This window comes from Pongo abelii, chromosome 15, assembly GCF_028885655.2.
Source record: "Pongo abelii isolate AG06213 chromosome 15, NHGRI_mPonAbe1-v2.0_pri, whole genome shotgun sequence".
NCBI classification, from domain to species: Eukaryota; Metazoa; Chordata; class Mammalia; order Primates; family Hominidae; genus Pongo; species Pongo abelii.
Window position 1 is genome coordinate 64,587,256 of NC_072000.2, and position 21,128 is coordinate 64,608,383.

The 21,128-nt window shown below is 38.0% G+C and overlaps 1 protein-coding gene across 4 annotated transcripts in view; it reads right to left on the bottom strand.

Moving 5' to 3' along the window:
• The window catches only part of C15H14orf39 (chromosome 15 C14orf39 homolog), a 79,705-nt gene that overhangs the window by 40,592 nt on the left and 17,985 nt on the right, over window positions 1-21,128 (bottom strand). For 2 of the 4 annotated variants that reach the window (XM_054530706.1, XM_002824819.3), the window contains exons 1-5: window positions 9,469-9,916; window positions 8,562-8,618; window positions 8,413-8,469; window positions 7,227-7,353; window positions 1,828-1,917 (exon numbers count right to left, since the gene is read on the bottom strand). In XM_054530706.1, the coding sequence (XP_054386681.1) occupies window positions 1,828-1,917; window positions 7,227-7,353; window positions 8,413-8,469; window positions 8,562-8,610 (323 nt within the window). In that variant the 5' untranslated portion in view covers window positions 8,611-8,618; window positions 9,469-9,916. The other 2 variants (XM_054530705.1, XM_054530707.2) reach the window with 2 other exon arrangements.

Here is a 21,128-nt window from a genome sequence, read left to right on the forward strand (position 1 = left end):
ATTATCCATGAAACCAACAAATGAGTTATTTTCCATTTATAAATGCCTGGTATTGAAGCATCAATTCAATTAAGCTATCTGACTGGTTTAAGAAAGAAACAAACAACTGTTTTCACTTTAATACCTTCAGTTAGCTCACAGAAGTCCTCTATAACAAACACTGTCAGAGAGGTACATATTTTAACTGGTTTGCTTTAGCCTCTCACAGAATCATTTTTAAGAATTAATGTTTTATAGTCATTACTTACATTGATGTTATAAGAAGCAGTTATATATATTGTGTTTGGGGCTAGGGGAGGTCACTGAAGCACACTGCACAATTTCCCCTTTAGAGGACCCAGAGGAGAAATTTCTCTCAAACCTCAGGAAAAGCCTCTACTTATCCTAAGCAATTGACCTGTTTTTTTAAATGAATATTATGAATCCCTCACTGATTATATTTCCACAATGCCTTGACTACTAGGAATTTGAAAGCTTAATTCGTGCCTATATCTAACAAATGTGCGGGATATATAGTATGAATTTCTAACTTCATCAAAGGCTTCAACTTCCTATATTTTCCTTACTTCCCTGCAGCCTTGATTTTTAATCTAGTTTCTTTAAACACTATCCTTTCAAGATGGTTATTCAGTCAAATCATCTAAAATCCTTTTTTAAATGAAGTAGGATGTATAAATGACAAGACAAGTCTCCTTCACTGATCCCACCCTCTGCCTACCCTCTAGATGATGGTGTACTCCATCGTTCTCCTCTTTTTGCTCCATACATTTCCATGGGCAATCTCATGTATTTCCATGATTTCAAAATGAAGTCCATATCTATAACTTTAGACCCTACCTTTTCTTAAGACTTGTCATTGAATATATAGAGTATTGCATTCTAGACTTTGCACATATGTTTTAGTTACAATATAAAAATAGATACTGCTCTCATCCAATTATATTAAAAACATTTCAATGTCTTATATTAGGTGAAATTTTTATGCTATATAATGTGTTCAAAGTCTCTTGCCTAGTTTCATTACATTCACTAATTACATTTAATCCCCAAGACAATGTGATGATACATATAATAAAATAAATTCATACAATTATTGGTGTTTATTAGAATATAACCACTCCATTAAATCAGCTGTCTAAGAAACAGAAGTTTGATATAAAATACCATTCAAAAGTCAATATCCCAAATTTGTTATAAGCTAATTCTACAGGTAACTATTCCCCCAGATGTTTGCCTAAACGGTTCACTCATAAAGACCATTAATTGATGGACTCTGCTATAATAATTGCTACTGAGAAACAGTTTATATCTAAGGCCATATCTAAATATATCTAGGGTTAGAGAGAGCTTTACAACAAGTACGTAGACCTTCCACTGCACCCAAGGAGTCCAAAACACATTTACTTAAAAACAAAAACTCCTGGCCGGGCGTGGTGGCTCACGCCTGTAATCCCAGCACTTTGGGAGGCCAAGACGGGCGGATCACGAGGTCAGGAGATTGAGACCATCCTGGCTAACATCGTGAAACCCCGTCTCTACTAAAAATACAAAAAATTAGCCGGGCGTGGTGGCGGGCGCCTGTAATCCCAGCTACTTGGGAGGCTGAGGCAAAAGAATGGCGTGAACCCGGGAGGCAGAGCTTGCAGTGAACTGAGATCGCGCCACTGCACTCCAGCCTGGGGGACAGAGCGAAGACTCCGTCTCAAAAAAAAAAAAAAAAAAACTCCTTGAGTACAAAATGCCTACATTTTTCAATTGACATTCTTACACACCATGTCCTAATAATACAAACTTATAGAATTGATAAACTTCATATATGTACTATACTTGTCTTTTTCAATAGTTTCTTGAAAAACAGTAAATTGGTCCTGCATATAATCTTCATGTTTACGAAAAACATCACACGTTGGCTTCCAGCTATAGAAAAAAATATATTCGTAATTAGCAACTCAGAATGACAAACAAATTGATAGAGATAATAAAAAAATGAACATAATCATTTAAAGAGAAATGAATCTTTCTCTTCCTGGAGAAAACAAGCTTACATCAAGAAAAGTATTTCCATCTCATATGACTCCCACTACCTCCATTCATGGACTATTATGCTCGAATATCAATATTCATGAATTTTTATATTAAACTTGTTTTTGAACCATTACTAGGGAAGGAACAAATGTGACATGGCTGGATTGTGTATTGCTATTGCATTTCTATTATACACTTTGTAACACTCCAATATCAGCCTTTCTTTCTCATCACATTTCTAAGATTTTGGTCAAAAAAATTCTTTTGGAGTAAGCATCCAAAGAACTAGAATAAGGGCTAAAGAGAGGTTTTTTTGCTTCTTTAACACTTAGAAAACAGGTGTCACATCATCCTGAATTACAAAAAAAGAGAAACCAGAGCAAATGAATTACAAAATCAGACAATACGAATATAACAAATATTCATCTTATACATTTTTTATTATGTAACTTGAAAGAATATTAACAATACAAAAAAATATAAAATTAATATATACCATGGCGGCTTCCAGTCTAAGTATTTTGCAAATATTTCCCTTTTTTCTAACATTTTTTTCAGATTCAAAAAGTATACATGCCCAATTTGGAAGCACAGAAAAGTATATGTAAGAAAATAACTATTAATCATATTCTCAATATTGAATAATGACTATTATTGTTTTAATAAATTGTTTCCAGATGTTACTATAATTATACATTTAACATCATTGAGAGCTCATCCTCCTTTATCACTTAGTAACAGAACTTGTACTTAAATATTTGTCTGAATTTCTGATCATTTCCTTAGAAAATATTCTCCAAAATGAAATTAGAAGATCAAAAATTATACATACATATATTCTCAATATTTTTAAATGTCATAAATACTCATGGTCATAAAGATAGCAACAGTAGATACTGGAAACTAGTAGAGGGGGAAGAGGTGAAAAACTATTGAGTACTATGCTCGCTACCTGGGTGATGGGATCAGTCATACCCCAAACCTCCGCATCACACAATATACCTATCTCATAAACTTGCACATGTGCCCCTGAATCTAAAATAAAAATTGGAATTATTTTAAAATTCCATAAAACATACATGTTCATTGAGAAAGTATTCACTATAAGCCTTTTGATGTACATCCTTCTAGACTTTTTGTAATTATATATAAATATACAATTACTAAATTAGCTTAATATTATGAATATTGTTTTTTAATCTGCTTTGACCAATTTGTAACTTCAAAAAGCAAGTTGCAGGCCTTGCTTTTTAAAAACCTTCCTTTACTGTTAACATCTTCCCATGTCAATAAATATACACCTATATCACAATTTCACTGGCTGTCTAATGTTCATTCATATGGATATACCAAAACTCATTTAACCAGTTCCCTAATGCTGAACATTAGAGTTGCTCCCAATATTTCCTATCATTATAAAAAGGCTGAAATAGAACTCGACTTAATAGAAAAAATAAATAACCTGATATTTTCAATGGGCAAAGGATCTGAATAGACATTTCTCAAAGAAGAGATACAAATGGCCAACAGATACATGAAAAAATGCTCAATGCCTCTAATCATCAGAGGAATTCAAATTAAAATCAAAATAAGATATTACCTCACTCCTGTTAGAATGGCTGTTATCAAAAAGATGAATAAGGCTGGGTGCGGTGGCCCACACCTGTAATCCCATTACTTTGGAAGGGTGAGGCAGGCAGATCACCTGAGGTCAGGAGTTCAAGACCAGCCTGGCCAACATGGTGAAACCCTGTCTCTATTAAAAATACAAAAATTAGCTGGGCATGGTGGTGCATGCCTGTAATCCTCGCTACTCAGAAGGCTGAGACAGGAGAATCTCTTGAACCCGGGAGGTGGAGGGTGGAGGTCACAATGAGCCGAGATCATGCCATTGCACTCCAGTCTGGGTGACAAGAGTGAAACTGCATCTCAAAAAATAAAAAAGGTGAATAACAACAAGTTTGGGGGAGGATGTGGAGAAAAGGAAACTCTTGGACACTGTTGGTGGAAGTGTAAATTAGTACAGCTACTTCAGAAAATAGTATGGCAGGTCCTCAAAAAACTAAAAATAGAATTACCATATGATCCATCCATCCCACTTTTAAGTATTCGTCCAAAGGAAATGAAATCAGTACATCAAACAGATATCTGCCCTCCCATGTTCATTTTAGCATTATTCATAATATCAAGGTATGGAAGCAACCTAAGTGTCCCACAAGAGATGATGGATAATGAAAGTGTGGCATAGATACACTATGAAATACTATACAGCCTGAAAAAAAGTAGGAAATTCTGTCATTCAAGACAACATAAATGGAACTAACGGATGTTATGCTAAGTGAAATAAGCCAGGCAGGGAAAAGCAAGTACTGTATGATCTCACTTATACGTAGAATCTAAAAAAGTCAATCTAATGTAAACAGAGAGTAGAAAGGTGGTTACCAGAGGTGGGGTTGAGGTAAAGAAAAAATGGGGAAAGGGAAGATGTTGATCAAAGAACACAAAGTTTAAGTTGGAGTGGAGGAAAAAAAATTAGTGATCTACTGAACTATATAGTGACTACAGTTAAATAATATATATTTCAAAAATGCTAGAAAAATGAGCTTTTTAATATTCTCATCACAACAAAATAAGTTGGTAAGGTGATGACTATCTTAATTAGCTTCTTTCAACAATGTATACATAGATCAAAATATCACATTGTACCTCCTAAACATACATAATTATTTTTCAATTAAAAATAAATTGGAAAAACGTTCTGTGTATGGAAAAAAAAGGCTGACATAAACATTTGGTTGTACATTACATCTTTGAGAGGATTTCTATTTCCTTATGAAAAATTTTCAGAAATGGAATCACTTAATCAAAAATTATGCTTGGGCCAGGCGCGGTGGCTCACATGTATAATCCCAGCACTTCGGGAGGCCGAAGTGGGAGGATCACTTGAGTCCAGGAGTTCGAGACCAGCCTAAGCAACATAGTGAGACTTCATCTCTATTTTTTTTTAAAAAATCATGCTTATTTTTAAAGCTTTTAAAATATATACTGGCATGTCATCTAAAAGATTTATACTACTGTACACTCCTACAGTGTATGAGAGTTGATATTCTTATTTCTTGCCAGCGCTAGGTGTTATTTTTTTAAATCTCAGCAAAACTCAGAGGCAAAAATAATAGCATTTAATTATTGCTTTAATTTAGATATTTCTGATTATTAGTAAGATTGAGCATTTCTGCACATGTATTAGACTTGTGTATTTTTTTCATTTTGGTATATACCCGTTTACCATCTTTGCTCATTTTTCTAATAGGACTTTTACTTTTTCTTATTAATTTCTACAAGTACTTTATGTTTTTAAACAATCCTTATTTGACAGTTTTCCTAGCTTATCCTTTTGTCTTTTACATCATTATAGGGTATTTTTCTTTTTAATTTGTGTGCAGTCATATTTATCCATCATTTCCTATGTGGTTTCTGATTTTGGTGACATATTTAGAAAGACCTTCCTCTCTCAAAGATTATATAGCACTTACATTTTTCTAGTACTTTCATAGATTCTTATTTCACATTTAAATCTCATAACCAGTATGCTGAAACCATAAACTAGAGGTATTCATGAATTTAGACATATTAAAATCAACAGATCCTACTGACTCTCCTCAGACCCAGCAGAAATTAAGCTTTTACAAAGTACAGTGTATCTAGGACACGGTAGGTTCTAAGGGGAAACTATTAGTACTTTTCCACAACCCAATGCAGCTAATTGAGGAAAACCACTGGTAAAATCTACTACAATAAAACCCAAATCAAAATAAAAGAAAATGGTCAACAACATATAAGTTTTGGCTGATCCGATTACCAAAATATTTAAACACTGACAATTCCAGTGTTGGCAAGAGTATGAGGAAATAGGAACTCTCCAACACTGTTTTTTAATAATTCATTTTCTATTTTTAAAAGTAATAGTCTTTATAATAAGTCAATCAATGTGTCACTGCATAAAATTTTGTTCCCATACATTGTTGGTGGGAGCACAAATTGGCACAAACTTTTTGGAGAGCAGTTTGGTATTATTGACCCAATGTTTAAATGTGCATACTCTTTAGCAATTTCACTTCTAGGAGCCCATTCTATAGCAATAGATCTCTATATGTGGAAGTATATCTGTACATGACTGGAAATAACCTAAATTTCCATTAATAGGGGAATGGCTAAATAACAGGCTACATCAATACCATAAATACCACAGAGCTGTTAAAAAGAATGAAATATATATAAAATTACATGCATAGTACCATTTACATTACATATTGTTAAATGTTAAAAAGCAAGTTGCAGAATGAAGTGATTCCATTTTTGTAAAAAGGAAAGATAGCTATATAGACAGGTGTCAGTGTGTGTGTGCGTGTGTGTGTGTGTGTGGTGTGTATAATAATGATGTTGACTATTCAAGGTCTAAAAGGATGTGAGTGATTACCTATGCAGAGGATGACAGGGTAGGGGACGGGAACTGCAAGCAGGGAAAAACTATTTACACCATATATGTGTATATTGCTTGAATCTTTGTATTCGGTATATGTTACTTTTATAATTTCTTAAAACCAGTGGGAAAAAAGTAATGGGGAAAAACCAAAAAGGCTTATTAAAATTTTGAATAACAAAATATTTCAAAACAAATATGATCCTAAAGTACAGTACTTATTACAATGTCCATATAAAACTAAGTACAGAAAATTTATATCCGTAATAAGTCTTTGTTGTTTTTATGTATTTGTTTCAAAATGTCTAGAGTTAACTAGTAGAATCCAGAACCTGAAGCCATGTTGAAAGAATTCTTAACATATTAAATATTTTTATTTTGAAAAACTTCAGGCTGTATTCCCTCACACAAAAATAAGATCTTGAAAATTCAAAAATGGAAATCGTTTCAAATTTATCTAATAGGAATTTTATATACTGAGCTTATTCAAAAGTTTATAGTTAGATTAAGTGGATCTGAATTAGTGAGCTCTTATAGCTGTTTAGTTCTATTTCTCTTCTGATCCTCCTATAATCCCTTTACATAGTGGCATAACAAGGCACATTAAGACTTGATTCATTAGCTAATACAGAATACTACTTTGAAGGAAGTATCTTCAACTATAAGCTCAAAAACCCTGAATAAAAGAATGTAATGAAAACTGATTCTTTCAAATACTCACTTTCTACAGTTGTCTTTAATCTCCTCACTAAGTTTACAGTAATGATCAATTTCCTCATCTGTTGTATTTATAGTTTCGTGTAACCTACAAATAGTTACTTTGTTTTCCTTAATATCTTCACAGCATTCTAGAAAGAGAAAATGTTTATTTTCTTAATGTACAAATAATAAGTTCAAAATAAACAAATAGGGGGAAAAAATGGGTATGGCAGCTTACCTAAAAGGAAGAGAGCCAGAGAATGGAGAGGAAATGAGGCTTGAGATGGGTGGGACCGTATACTAAAATGCAGAGAACCAGGGCCAGGCCTGATCCTAGAGCCAGAAGCTAAGGATTTCAGCTTGGGAATGATGAGAAATAAATGTCCCTTGTACCTCATCTTTAACATAAAAGGGCTAGATTCAGTGATATCTAAGGTCAATCGTATCTTAAGATGCTATGAATTCGTGCAAACATTTATTCATTAATGACACTAATACAAGCCTTCTGTTTTTGACAAATGTGAAATTTCTATTCATCAATTCTATGTCAATTATTAAACGCACTTTCAACTCACTTATTTGTTACTAGTGATTAAATACAAGATAAAATGGACATAATTTCTTGAAAAGATTAAAATAAATTCTTAATATTCTGTATTCTTTTTTGATTGCAGAAAATATAACCAAACTCTACCTTTTCAGAACGATTAAGAAATTTCGAACTCTATTTTTTATAGTTGTTTTGTCGGATCTTAAAATACTATACAGTATTTGTGTGATTTGCCTTGCTATTTCTCTGATAACATTATTTTTCAGAATTATTATTCCTGAAAATGTGGCATCTATCAATTTTGATCCCTGATTTCTGGTGGTTTCTATAAAGATAAAAAAAAATTTCACTCAACTATTTGAAATAACTTGTTATTAGAGAAAAATAACATCTTTTCCACTGCACCTAAGGGGTCATTTCTACTTAAGACAAAATTCTTCACAAAATAATTAAATGCTGGATATAGAAGTTTATTATCAAACAACTACAGTTAAGTCACATCCATTTTGTCTAGGGTAAATAGTTTATTTGTCGCTAGACAGAACCGACACAAAAGTTACAACGCCAACAATAAGTTGCCCTAAACAGAGCAATTGTATGTTACATGCCATAAGGAATTAAAAGACTTAAAATATCTTGATCATGCAAAGCTACTTACTATTAATTCTTTGAATCATCTCTTCTTTAGTACTTATGTCTTGCTCGTACTGGAAGACTAAAATAAATAATTCTCTTGTGACTTCAATTCATTGTTAAAATATCAAATGATCATACAAAAAGCTACCTATTTTTTCACTTTATACCTACCAAATTCTAGCAAAAGTCTGTCCAAACTGACAAACAGGCTGTCATTCATCTTGGATACTATGTTAAATGAAAAAAAAAAAAATTATAAGATTTTCTGAAGTCATATGCAAAACAGGATATATTTGGTAACGACCTTTTCAATATAGCATTCTTCACAGGAACATGTGGGCAGAGCCAGAACTGGAAGGAGAGAGGCCCCGCTGAGCCCATGGCGACATTCCCAGCCCCTTCCCGGGCCAAGGCCAACGAGCGCTTCAGAAATCGTTGTTGAGTCGGGGCACGACTTGAAGTTTTGGGGATGGGGTGGGAGGCACCCGCATAACTGCTTATGCGTGGGATTGCAACAAGCGTCCGGATCTTCCAGGGTTCACGGACACCCCGATTTCTCCACAGGATATGCCCTTTAAAGGCTCTGAATATGTCCCTTGGTGGCGTGTGTACAACCACGTGTGGCAAAATTCTAACGAAAGCCCTTCCCCAACAGCCGGGTAAACCTAGAGAAACAGTGCGATTTCGCATTTACGAATTTACCACGGAGAATCAAAAAAGTGGAGGTTTTCAGCCAATTGGCATTACAGCATACGTCTGAGGCGGGGTTCGTGTCTACCGTGCCCCTCACAGCCCAGGAACCACAGCCCGTGCGCTTCCCGCAGTGGGAGTTCGCCGGCCGACTCCCACCCTCACAGCCTCCTGTCCTGGCTTCCCCTCATCCGAGGCTGCGACACCGCATCCGCCCCCATCCCCCGCCGCGCCCTCAGCCTCGGGCCGCACCAACCCGCGGAATAAGGCGACTCCGGTCGTTCTGAGGGGCAGGGCCAGCCAGCCCCCTCCCACCCACGCACACGCTCCCCCTCACAGCCGCCGGCCCAGAGAAAAACCGCCACACGCAGCTCCCTTCCCCACGCACCTAAACAGCCCCTCTGGACCCGAACGCCCACACCCTCCCTCCCTGGGGTCCCAAACTCCACTCAGGACGCCACAGCGGATCCTGACTGCAAACGGTCCCCGGAGCCCTGGCCTGGACTCGCTCAGCCCCGCCCCCACGCCCCTGGTGCCAGCCCTGAGAGACCCCGCGGAGCACGTCGCGGGAGCCGCAGATCGCGCTGAAGAGCAGCGAGATGGCGCTCTGGACGAGACCTGCGCGGCTGCAACCGCTCCTTCTTCGCGGGTGGAAGCGCGGAACAAGCCCAGTAAAACCACCGAAGTGGGTGCTGGAGTTAGAGGACCCTCAAAGAAGTAGAGACCTGTCAGGGACTCTCCTGTTTTCTTGAAGACAAGTGTTTTTTAAAGCCTATTTATTCCTCTTGTAACAAGTTTTAAAAAATATTTTGGAGTACAGCAATAAAATTGATACTAACTTTAACAAGAGTAAAAAATACTCAATTCAATAATCAAAATTCAATTCTGAATTCAGCATTTTTCAAAACATCTTAAAAAGCAAGCACAATTCAAATACATACTAGTTGAATGGACATTTTGAGACTGACTCATTTGCTCAGTTTCAAATAAAGTACATTTTCTGCCCAAAATGCTGTCTTTAGGTAATTTATGCTCTTAGGCTTCGTCTGCCTATCCAAAGTGAAATAAAGAGTGTAAACAAAATCATTAAGCAATTCAGTCCTCCAAAGTGCCTCAATCCTTTGTATATTTCTGGTAGAAATGTTTTTAACCCTAAATGATCTCAATAATTGTCTCAAGTCACCAAAACCTAAGCTGTTTCACGGAATATTTAAGTGAAAAAGAAGGTTTCAGAAGTTTTTCTTGCTTAAGTGCCTCAGATCAGATATGCATAACCAATTTTATTATAGTGTGCTGTCATATTGCTCACTAGTTGGTATTAATATTCAACAAAACTAACATACGTTTTGATAATGTAATAATTTAGCAGATTTATTCTTTTGTGTGTGTGTGAAAAATCTTTTAGTTTTTCCAGCTTTATTGAGGCACAATTGACAAATAAAAATTGTATTTACCACGTACATGATATTTGGACCTATGCATACATTGTGAAATGATTACCACGATCAAGTTAATTTGTATAACATATCCATCACCTCATATAATCATTTTTGGGTGTGTGTGGTGAGAACCTTTAAGATCTACTCTCTTAGCAAATTTCAAGGACACAATACAGTATTATTAACTATAGTCACCATGCTGTACATTAGATCTCCAGAACTTACTCAATCTGCCTAACTGAAACTTTGTACCCTTTGACCAACATATTTCCTCATTCCCACCTCCTCCCTCCCCCAGCCACTGGCAACCACCATTCTACTCTCTGCTTCTATGGGCTCAGCTTTTTCAGATTCCACCTACAAGTGAAGTCATATAGTATTTGTCTTTCTGTGCCTGACTTACTTCACTTAGCATAATGTCCCACAGGTTCATCCATCATCCATGTGGTCACAAATGACAGGATTTCCTTCTCTGTTAAGGCTGAATAAAATTCCGTGTGTGTGTATGTGTGTTTATCCATTCATTGACAAATGAATGGATAGGTTGAGTATATATCTTGGCTATTGTGAATAATGTTGCAGTGAACATGAGAGCACAGACATCTGTTCCACAAAGTGATTTTATATTCTTTGGATATATATTCAAAAATGGGATTGTTGGGTCTTATGATAGGTCTATTTTTAAATTTTGAGAAGTCTCTTCACTGTTTCCCTAATGGCGGTACCCATTTGCATTCCCGCCAAGAGTGTACAACTTTTCCTTTTTTCCATATCCTTGTCAACACTTGTTGCCTTTTTTATCATAGTCATTCTAATAGGTGTGAGGTATCCTATTGTGGTTTTGATTTGCATTTCGCTATGATTATTGACGTTCAGCATTTCTTTATATATCTGTTGGCGATTTGCACATCTTCTTTTGAGCAATGTCTATTCAGGTCCTTTGCCCATTTTTAATCAGATTGTTTGTTTTCTTGCTTAGTTGAGTTCCTTATTTAGATATTAACTCAAATTTACTCTTATTACATTTGTTTATATTTATTAACTACTTCTTTTTAGGAAAACATAAGAAAGCAAATAGAAAGTGTAAATCTGTTTTGTCTTACTGGCACTACATTGCTATGACTGTCAAGAAAATTTAGTAGGTAAAAAGTTAGTCTACTTCAATTTAACACTAGATTTTCTTATGAAAATTTGTAGAAATCTAGAAACACCACCTTACTGAGATTTGAAAACCAATTTATTTGCATTTAAATTCACATCTATACATATCCTAATTACCCTCATAAAAATATACCTAAGTTCTACCAACACCACTACCATCTATCTTATTCCATTGAAAAATTTTCTTCTGGAAAAGCAATGAAGATGCTCCATCTACTGGAGAGTTTAAAATAAATTTTATTTCCCTCTCTCCCTATTCCCTCTCACTCCAGTGAATTATAGTGCTCCATTTGAAAAATTATAGAACTTTGACTCAGATAAACATTTATCTTAAGAAATCATTTTCTGGGAAAGTACTCCCATAAGATAAAATTTTCCTTATCTATTATTGACACCTTTGCCTCTTGATCCATAATCAAGAATCTGAAGAAATCCATTACTTAAACCTGCTGCTCATTCTAATTGCACGGTATTCCTTTTCTTCCTTTTATTGCTTAATTTATCTAATAGGAAGCTTGTGTCTCCTACCTACAATTCCTCTCCACTCATTTCCTAATTGACCTTTTCAATTTAACTACTATCTCCATCACATTTAACTACTTTCTCAGGTAATCAAGACAACATTTTAATTCCAAATCTTATGGTCTTTTCTCAGTCTTATCCTCCTCCCTTCCTTTTTTTCTAACTCTCTTCCTTTATTTGGTTCCATTTAAACTCTCTGCAATCCTGACTTCCAAGACACTACTCTCTTCTAGTTCTCCCACCTCTCCTATCTGCCCCTCAGATTTCGTCTTCTATTTCTTTCCCCTCACCATCACCATGGACTCTAACCAAGATTTTTTTCCTTAACTCTACCCTTCTCTTTTTTGGCGGTCATGCATCCATAGTAACTTCAATTATCACACCTGTGCTTATGATTCCCAAATCTTTACTTCCAGTCCTATCCTATTATCAGGGAATTATCCAAAGATTTATCTTGATATGCTTTCCATCTATTTTGATTTAACCTGATCTAAATCCAAAGTCATCTCCCATAAATAATTATTCACAAAGTCTTGCTGATTTTTTCTTTGATATATTCTTTATATGCATCCAGTCAACTCTATAAACAATCTTTGCAGTCAGGCAGATATGGATTTAACTTCTGGATCTGTCATTTGTTAAGTCAAATGATTTTGGGCAAGTTTCTAATCCAAGCTTTCGTTTCCTCACATATAAAGTGGAAATTGTAATAACTCCAACATCATGGAATAGTTATGAAGATTAAATAAAATAATTTCTATAAAGCCCCTAATATAATGCCCAGCACATAGTATATAGAAAATATAGAAGACATTGGAATGAAACTTCTTCAAATTCCAGCTATTAGACATATGATCCTACTTAAATCTTCATTATTCTATCCTCCTTCTGTTCTGTTACAATAGTGGAGCTCTCTCTCCTCTTACCTAAAGCCAATTCCTCCACCTGTATTTGAGTACCATCTCCTCTTGCCTCCTCAGAAGCGTTAAAATATCAAATATGCTTTTTCTCTCATGTGTATTCAATCTCTTCCATTTAATTGGATCCCTTTCATCAGCTTTAAACATGGTCAAGTCTATACCAGAAAATGAAAGAGAGAGAGAGAATCTTCCCTAGACATTAAAGGTTTTATGAGTCAACATCATATTTCTCTCACAGCCAACCTGATTTCTAAACAGTTGTCTAAACTCACAGTCTCCCTCCTCTTTTCTTACTCCAATCTGCCTTCCAATGCCATTATGCCATAAAATTTGTTCTAAGATGACAATGACCTCATGACACTGAATCCAATGAACATGTTTCAGTCATTACCTGACCTGACCTCTGCATTATCACTTTTCCTTCTTAAAACACCACAGTAGCTACATGATTTTTTCTCCCATCTCTCATAATTTTCTCTATCTTCTCTTTCAGCCTCCTCTCCTTCCACTCAGCCATTAAATGTTGTAAATCTCAGATTCAGTCCTAGGCCTTTTTTCATCTGTACTCCATGTGCATGGTTTCTAATGCAACCACTATACAGGTGACTCACAATGTGTATCTCTAGCCTGGACCTCTAGTATCAATCCAAGTCAGTAATTGCAAACAACAGAAATTAATTCTGGCTGATTTAAGCAAAGGTGAAATTTGTTTGAAGAATACTGCGACCAGGCATGGTGGCTCACACCTGTAATCCCAGGACTTTGGGAGGTCATGGCACAAGGATTGCTTGAGCCCAGGAGTTCAAGACCAGCCTGGGAAACACAGAGAAACCCCATCTCTATAAATAAATAAATAAATAAATAAGTGCACACCTGTAGTCCTAGCTACTTGGGAGGCTGGGGCGGGAAGATCACTTGAGCCCAGGAATTCAAGGCTGTGGCGAGCTATGATCGCACCACTGCACTCCAGCTTAGGCAACAGAATAAGATCCTGCCTCTAAAAAATAATAATAAAGTAAAAAATTTAAAAAATGATACTGTGTAACACAAAACTCCCCAGAATAGCTAGAGAACCAGACTCATGTGCTATACAGCAAGAAGCAATAACCAAACTCATATCACAGATTTGGTAGTCAAGACACCATCACTACAACCAAGCACTGAGGGCTGCAGCTCACATCAGTATCATGAGCACTACCACAACTGCCCTACAAACTCTATCTTACTTTAACTGTCACCTGTTAACAGATAGGATTCTTTCTAGGGCACACTTGCTGGTGTCACTCATTCCAATTCAAAATCTTGGGTAGATATATTTCATTAAAGAAGCCTATGACACATAAATCTCTTCTTCCTCCCAGACTGTTAGGGTAAAATATTTTCCAAACATAAGAATTGGATTTAAATGCTGGGCAGTCAAAAGGAATAGCAACTGTTCATGACACCTATCCTCTGAGTTCCAGACCCACGTATCTAATTGCCGATGTGATAAGCTATCTTAGTCCATCCTGCACTATAACAAAACACCACCAACTAGATAATTCATAAATAAGAGAAATTTATTTCTTACAGTTTTTGAGGTCAGTAAGCACAACACTGAGGCACTGGCAGATTCAGTGTCTGGTAAGGGCGCACTCTTTGCTTCCAAAATGGTGTCTTGTTGCTGTCCTCCAGAGAGGACAAATGCTATGTCCTAACATGGTGAAGAGGACAAAGTCATTCCCTCAAGCCCTTTTATAGGCACTAATACTAAGCCTCACCACTCCTCTTAATACAATTACATTAGGGATTAAGTTTCAACATGAATTGTGGAGGGACACAAACATTCAAACCACAGCACAAGCTCAAACACAGCTCATGTATTTCCCCCACTAATGCTGACCTCCTTCATCCTTTTCGTTAATGAGACCAGAATCTATTTGTGCATACCAGAAACCTAGACCTTGACAACCTTCCTCTCCTATCATCCCCCACATCAAATCCATCATAAATCCTACCAATTTTTCCTCTTAAATATCTTCCATCCATTTTTCTCTATTTCAGCTGCCGCCATCTAAGTCCATTCTCTCACCTGGATTATTGTACTAGCTTCCAAACTGGTTTTGCCACATATCTACTCTAGCCCTCTTGCCCATTCTCTATCCATCCTGTGACAGAGCAATTCTTAAATGTAAATATTCTCTCTCTCTCTTTCTCTCTCTCTCTCTCTCACAGACACACACACACACACCCCTATGTTAAAGCATGTCAATGACTTCCTATCATTCTAAGAATAAGGGCAAAATACTTTTTTACTGGAAAAAATTCAAAATTTATTTTTCAACAGACAGCATCATCAGGTACAACTACAGGTGTTTCCCTATAGATCATGTATTCACAAGCCATTAGTAGCTCAACAGTGAGAAAGCCACTTGGGTGTTTTCTGCAACAATACCCACTTCACAGTGTGAACGGGTACTATTATTGTGTTCTCTTAAAATTTCAGAAGGAAAGGCACAACTTGGCAAAACTTTAAAAAAATTTTTTTTGATCCTAAAGTCAGGTGCAATAACTAAGAGACAAAACTTGGAGTAACGTTCTGGCCTTCAATAAAGACCTTCCACGGGAAGAGAGAAGACTTCTCCACCCTAAAGTTATGGTCTTTTTCTCTCCTTCCTTGTTAAACCATTAGAGCATTGTTTCATCATTTGCTCAATATTAACACATGTACAAAAGTGAATTTTTTAAAAAGAAATAAAAATATCTTGAATGTCCAGCTGTTCCCATCAATACATCAATCCTTAAGTTTAAGACAGGGCCTGGGAATCCTTCAGTAGTTATAAAGTAAGAAAATAGAGACTATGGCTGCAAAAATAAAAAATAAATGAAGTATGGGCCCGGTGCAGTGGCTCATTCTTGTAATCCCCACACTTTGGGAGGCCAACACAAGTGGATTGCTTGAGTTCGAGACCAGCCTGGGCAACATGGCGAAACCTTGTCTCTACCCAAAAAAAAAAAAAAAATTAGCTGGGTGTGGTGGTATGTGCCTGTAGTCCCAGCTACTCAAGAGGCTGACGCAGGAGGATGGCTTGAACCTGGGAGACGGAAGTTGCAGTGAACCAAGATTGCACCACTGCACTCCAGCCTGGGTGACAGAGCAAGGCCCTGTCTCAAAAATAAAAATAAAAAATAAATGAAGTAGATAAATTAAAGCTTTCACAGCCAGGACTTCCCTGTTCTAACTTTGCAGCCTCCATGAAATACTTAGGAAAAAAATCTTCATAATTACATGGCATCAGTCTTACTAACGAAATTTTTTTAAATTAGTACGTGAACCTGTGACAGAAAACATGCCTTTCCATGAGTTTCATCTCTAGAATAAAAACCCAGATTTTCAATAGAGTAGGCATTGGCAAACTGAATTATGTCACCTAATATTCCCCACTCAGGTGCCCACCTCTTCTAGCATTCAGGAAGACGAAGGCATCTGGGAAGTGTGGGAAGGGCATTGGCATACCTGGGGCTTCGAATGAACTGTACTTAAATAAGCAGCAACACACACACTGACTCCCTAAAGACTAAAATAAGCCCATATGAGGGTATCCTACTTAAGTTTCTAGGGTTGAAGAAACTTTGTAATTCTACAACCTTAGTATTTTGGAGTTTTTTTAAGGTACACTCAAAACAAACCAAAACGAAAGATAGGTACATGGTTAGCTGGCATATAAAACAGGTCCCTAAATATATGACAGATCTTGTCCATTTACCCAAATATAGTTACCTTTTAAGTATACAGTACCCTTTCCCCCAATTAGGCTAAGCAGTTATGTTTTCCACTTGGTTCAATAAGCTCCAACTGTTCTACCTTGAAATAGGTGACAGACTTTGGAAACAGTCACTCTAGGGGTACAAAGTTTCTATGTGTACTTTGTCACAAGGGGCAAAGCTACTTTCAAGGCCCACTTCTTCCAAAATTAAAAAAAAAAAATTCTAGTCTGTATTTGTGTTGGTATAAATTTTTTTTCATTTTTTGTTTTTATTTTTTGCAAAGCAGCATAGCAACAATTGTGATTGTAGGACTGCCTGAGGTTGCAGACACGACTGTAAACATCATTTGCATATCAGTAAGAAAAAGGAAAACAGGAAAAGGAGACGAGTTTCTTAAGAAAATGAAAAAAAAAAAGAAAGAAAGCACAGATTCTAGAGATTTCACTGACTGCATTCCTCCTTCTACACAGGTTCCCATTTGGCTTTGTTGACCACAGTCTTATTTTCTTCCAAGAAATGAGGGAAACTGGTGTTTAGGAACACTGCTAGTAGCTCCTGGTTTTTCCAGATTAGCACTGATACCTGATTGGGAACTATCCATCTTGGAGACAGTACATCATTCACAATGAAAAGAGGGACACTGGAAGGGTGTCAACACTGGCACTCTAGACCACAGAGATTTCATTGTTCTTCATGGCAAGGCCACCATTGAGCATGCTGATGTACTGGTTCCACACGACAGGGTCCACATTCATCAAAGGGGCCAGAATTTCCTTGGGAAACATTTCTGAGACTCTTTCCATTCATATCTAACATCCATGGTGAACAAAAACAAGAACATCCATGGTGTTCTTGATAGCCAGCTTCTTTCCATGGCATGTCTAGTTATTGTTTACCTTGTGCATCATATAGTGTACCTTCAAGTTGCCTTTGGTGGCAAACGCTTGCCCATATATGTTGCACACAAAAGGTTTCTCTCCAGTGTGAGCTCATTAATTAACCTGAAGGCACTAGCAGACAAGAAATTCTTCCCACATCATGTGCAGCTGTGTTGCCTGGCCTGTCTGCATGATTGGGCTGCTAAAAAGGTGTCAGCCCAAGAACATGGCCAAGGGTCTGATAAATATGTCAGAAACTTCAACTCTGACATAAGTTGGCTGTGCTTGTATAAATATTAACGGGAGACTGCTCCGACCTTCCATCTCAGTGCAGCTATTGTCAGAGCTCTCAGCTTTGCCCTAGCATTGGGAGACTCTGATGTGATAGCTTCTGCTTGGCTATTGGCTGGGTAGAGTGCCTGGAAGGCCATGGTTTCCATGGCATCTGGACTTTGGCTCTCCACTGGACCATTTTTTCAGTTGCTCTGCCACTGCAGGCTAAAATGGGCAGAACCCACAACTAGGGAAGCCATCATGTAGTTAGAGTAAGTCATTCCAAGTGGATTCTAGGGGGAGGTGCAAGGACCTTCAAGGAGCTACTGGGAGCATCTTGGCAGCTGACTTTGTCTACATCAATGCTTTCTACAACATCATCGTGATAGTGGCACTTACATTGCCATTCTCGCTGGCCATCATTGGCTCAAGACCACTAAAATCACCAAGATTCTCCAGCATGTTAATATGTTGGTACAACATGACCACACTGGTAAATTTCTTTTGACTGATGAGGCACAACTTTATAGATGTGTTGGACTGGTGAACCCCAAGGTGTATCTTCAAGTTGCCTTTGGTAGAAAAAGCTTGGCCATAGATCTTACATTGGAACAGTCTCTCCTGAGTGTGGGCATGGTAATGCATTTTGAGGGATTTCTAGCAGCTCAAGATTCAGTGGCAAATGCGACATTCATTGGGGTTGGTGGTGGACTTGTCAATGTTCTCCACCAGTTGCTGCAATTTCTGGGTCTCTGACCCTGGCTCATGGGTTACACTCCCTTGGAGGCCACCAATCCCTGGGGAATTATAGTTTGGTCCCACCCCAGGTTGTGTGAGTCTACCCTTACATTCTGAAGAAGATCTGAGTGGCAGGTCATCAAGCAACAGGTCACTGATGAGGTCCTTGAGCTCAGTACCCCAAGGGAGATTTTGAGGTACACCTATGGAGGGCATACCTGTTACAAAGACAAGTTTGCTGCCTAAAGAGAGACTCAATTCATCTATGGGGACAGGTACAGAGAGTACATGGGAATGCCATTGCCTGCTCCCATTTCGTCCTGGAACTTGGCAAACAGCTGAAGGTTTGCCTTTACCTGGAAATATCTATGAAAGCACATCTTGGATTACCCTTGGTGGTGAAGCCATGACCACAGACAGAGAACATTAAGGGTTTCTCTCCAGAGTGGGAGCAGAGTTGGATCTACAAGGAGCTATCAGTCCCCAAAAGCTTGCTACGATACTTAAACTTGTGCTTGTAGACGATGGTTTTGTCTTTGGCTTTGACATCCACCTCGAGGTGTTCCACAGCTTCCTTTTCCCTTTTTTGGAAAGGTCTAGCACTACAGTATAGAATATAGAAAGAACTCTGGAAGAGCACAGAGTCCAGGGTGTGAGGTAGCAAAGTACTCAGGAGGCAAGACATGACATTCGGGAGCACATATGTCCCACTTTAGGACGAAGGGTATCAGTCCCAGGGACAAAGAGCTAGTTGTGAAAGGGATTTTGGCATGAGGTAGCTTGGCTTGTTTCAAGGCATCCAGAGACAGACCTTGGCTTCCAGTGTTCTGACTGAGCAAAGCCACAGCTGCAGAAGCCTGCTGGAACATGTGGCTGTCCAAGTTCTATAAAGTATCACACTCCTCCCCTGATGTGAGTACAGGAGATTCACATGTTCATCTGAATTCAGATCTGCTGGGTTAGCTGGATCTGCTGTAGCGGCTGCAGAAACAGGATCTGCTCAAGGACCCAATGGATACTGTTGGTGCCAGCCACAGAAGCTGATTCATCATACCTTGTTGCCCCATAGTGCCTGAAGAGTCACATTTGTATTGGCCACTTTCCCTTTGGGTAAATAGCTTATGTTCTGGGGTGCGGGTGGCAGAGCAGTGTCTGTCTCTAAGTACATGACAGACTCTGCATCCAGCTTCTCCCTTATGTCCCCTTAGCTGCCACCATTCTCCCTGTGACCATTCTTACTGCTTGGACTGGGTGGCTGGTGGCTCAGTACAGCTCCAAAGAAGTCTTCTCAAGGCACTGGCCTCTTGCTGTCATACACGATGAAGACAGGTGGATTTTTTGTACAATTTTTCTTATGTTCCAAGAACTGAGAGAGGCTAAAGAACTTTGCACAGCATCTCTCAGTTGTTAGCCTCTTCCCAGTGAAGCTGCTTTACCGTTGCTTCATTCTCACTCAATTTATCACCATTTCCTAGGTGGGTCATTGGAGCACCTAGCTCCCCTGCTACTGGTGCCACTAGGTTGCATCTGCAAACTCCGAGTCAGCTCTGCAACTACTGCTCACCCTGGTCCTTCTCCAAGGTGACGTGCTGTGGTTTCACCTGCTTGTTCAGCAACATGATGCAAGCACTGGGTGCTGGGGGGAGCTGCAGTTATTTGGCCTCCAGCACAAGTTACTGGAGCTGGGAAAGTTAGCCTCCTTCAGCTGGAAAGCACATGTCCTAGTCAAGGACAAAATTCTTATCATGGCCTACAGGGACCTTTATGGTCCTTTCCCTACCTATCTCTCCGTCTTCATATTATACTAACTCTACCTTCCTCTGCAATCCATCTTTATGAACTTCTTTCAGTTCTTAACACGCTCTTTCCATCATGGAGATATTGTACTTGCTGGCTCCTCTGCCTGGAATGCTCTATCCTTCTTTATTTAATAACCTCCTTCTCATTCTTCAACTTTAAACTCAAGTATCAGTCTCAGCAATGTCTGTTATAAACTCTCATAGTTCGTGCACTTATCCTTCATAGCAATTAACACAGTTTTAATTCTCTATTATTTATGTAATTATCGTATAAATATCTATCTCATCCACTATACTGTAGTCTCCATGAGTACAGGCCCAATGTTCCATATGCACACACACACACACTTCTTGGCATTCAAAACAAATAGGTTACAGCAACAGTTTGTCATAATGGCTATAATCCCAATTCAATTCATAAGCACTTCTGAGAGAATAAAGTCTAAGAAGTGTCCTTATAAGGAAAACAGTCACAGATCAGGAAGAATCTGCTACCTCTAGACTTTCAGTTCTGCAAGTCAAAAAATTCTCTTTGAGTGGGACACAGTGGCTCACACCTGTAATCCTAGTA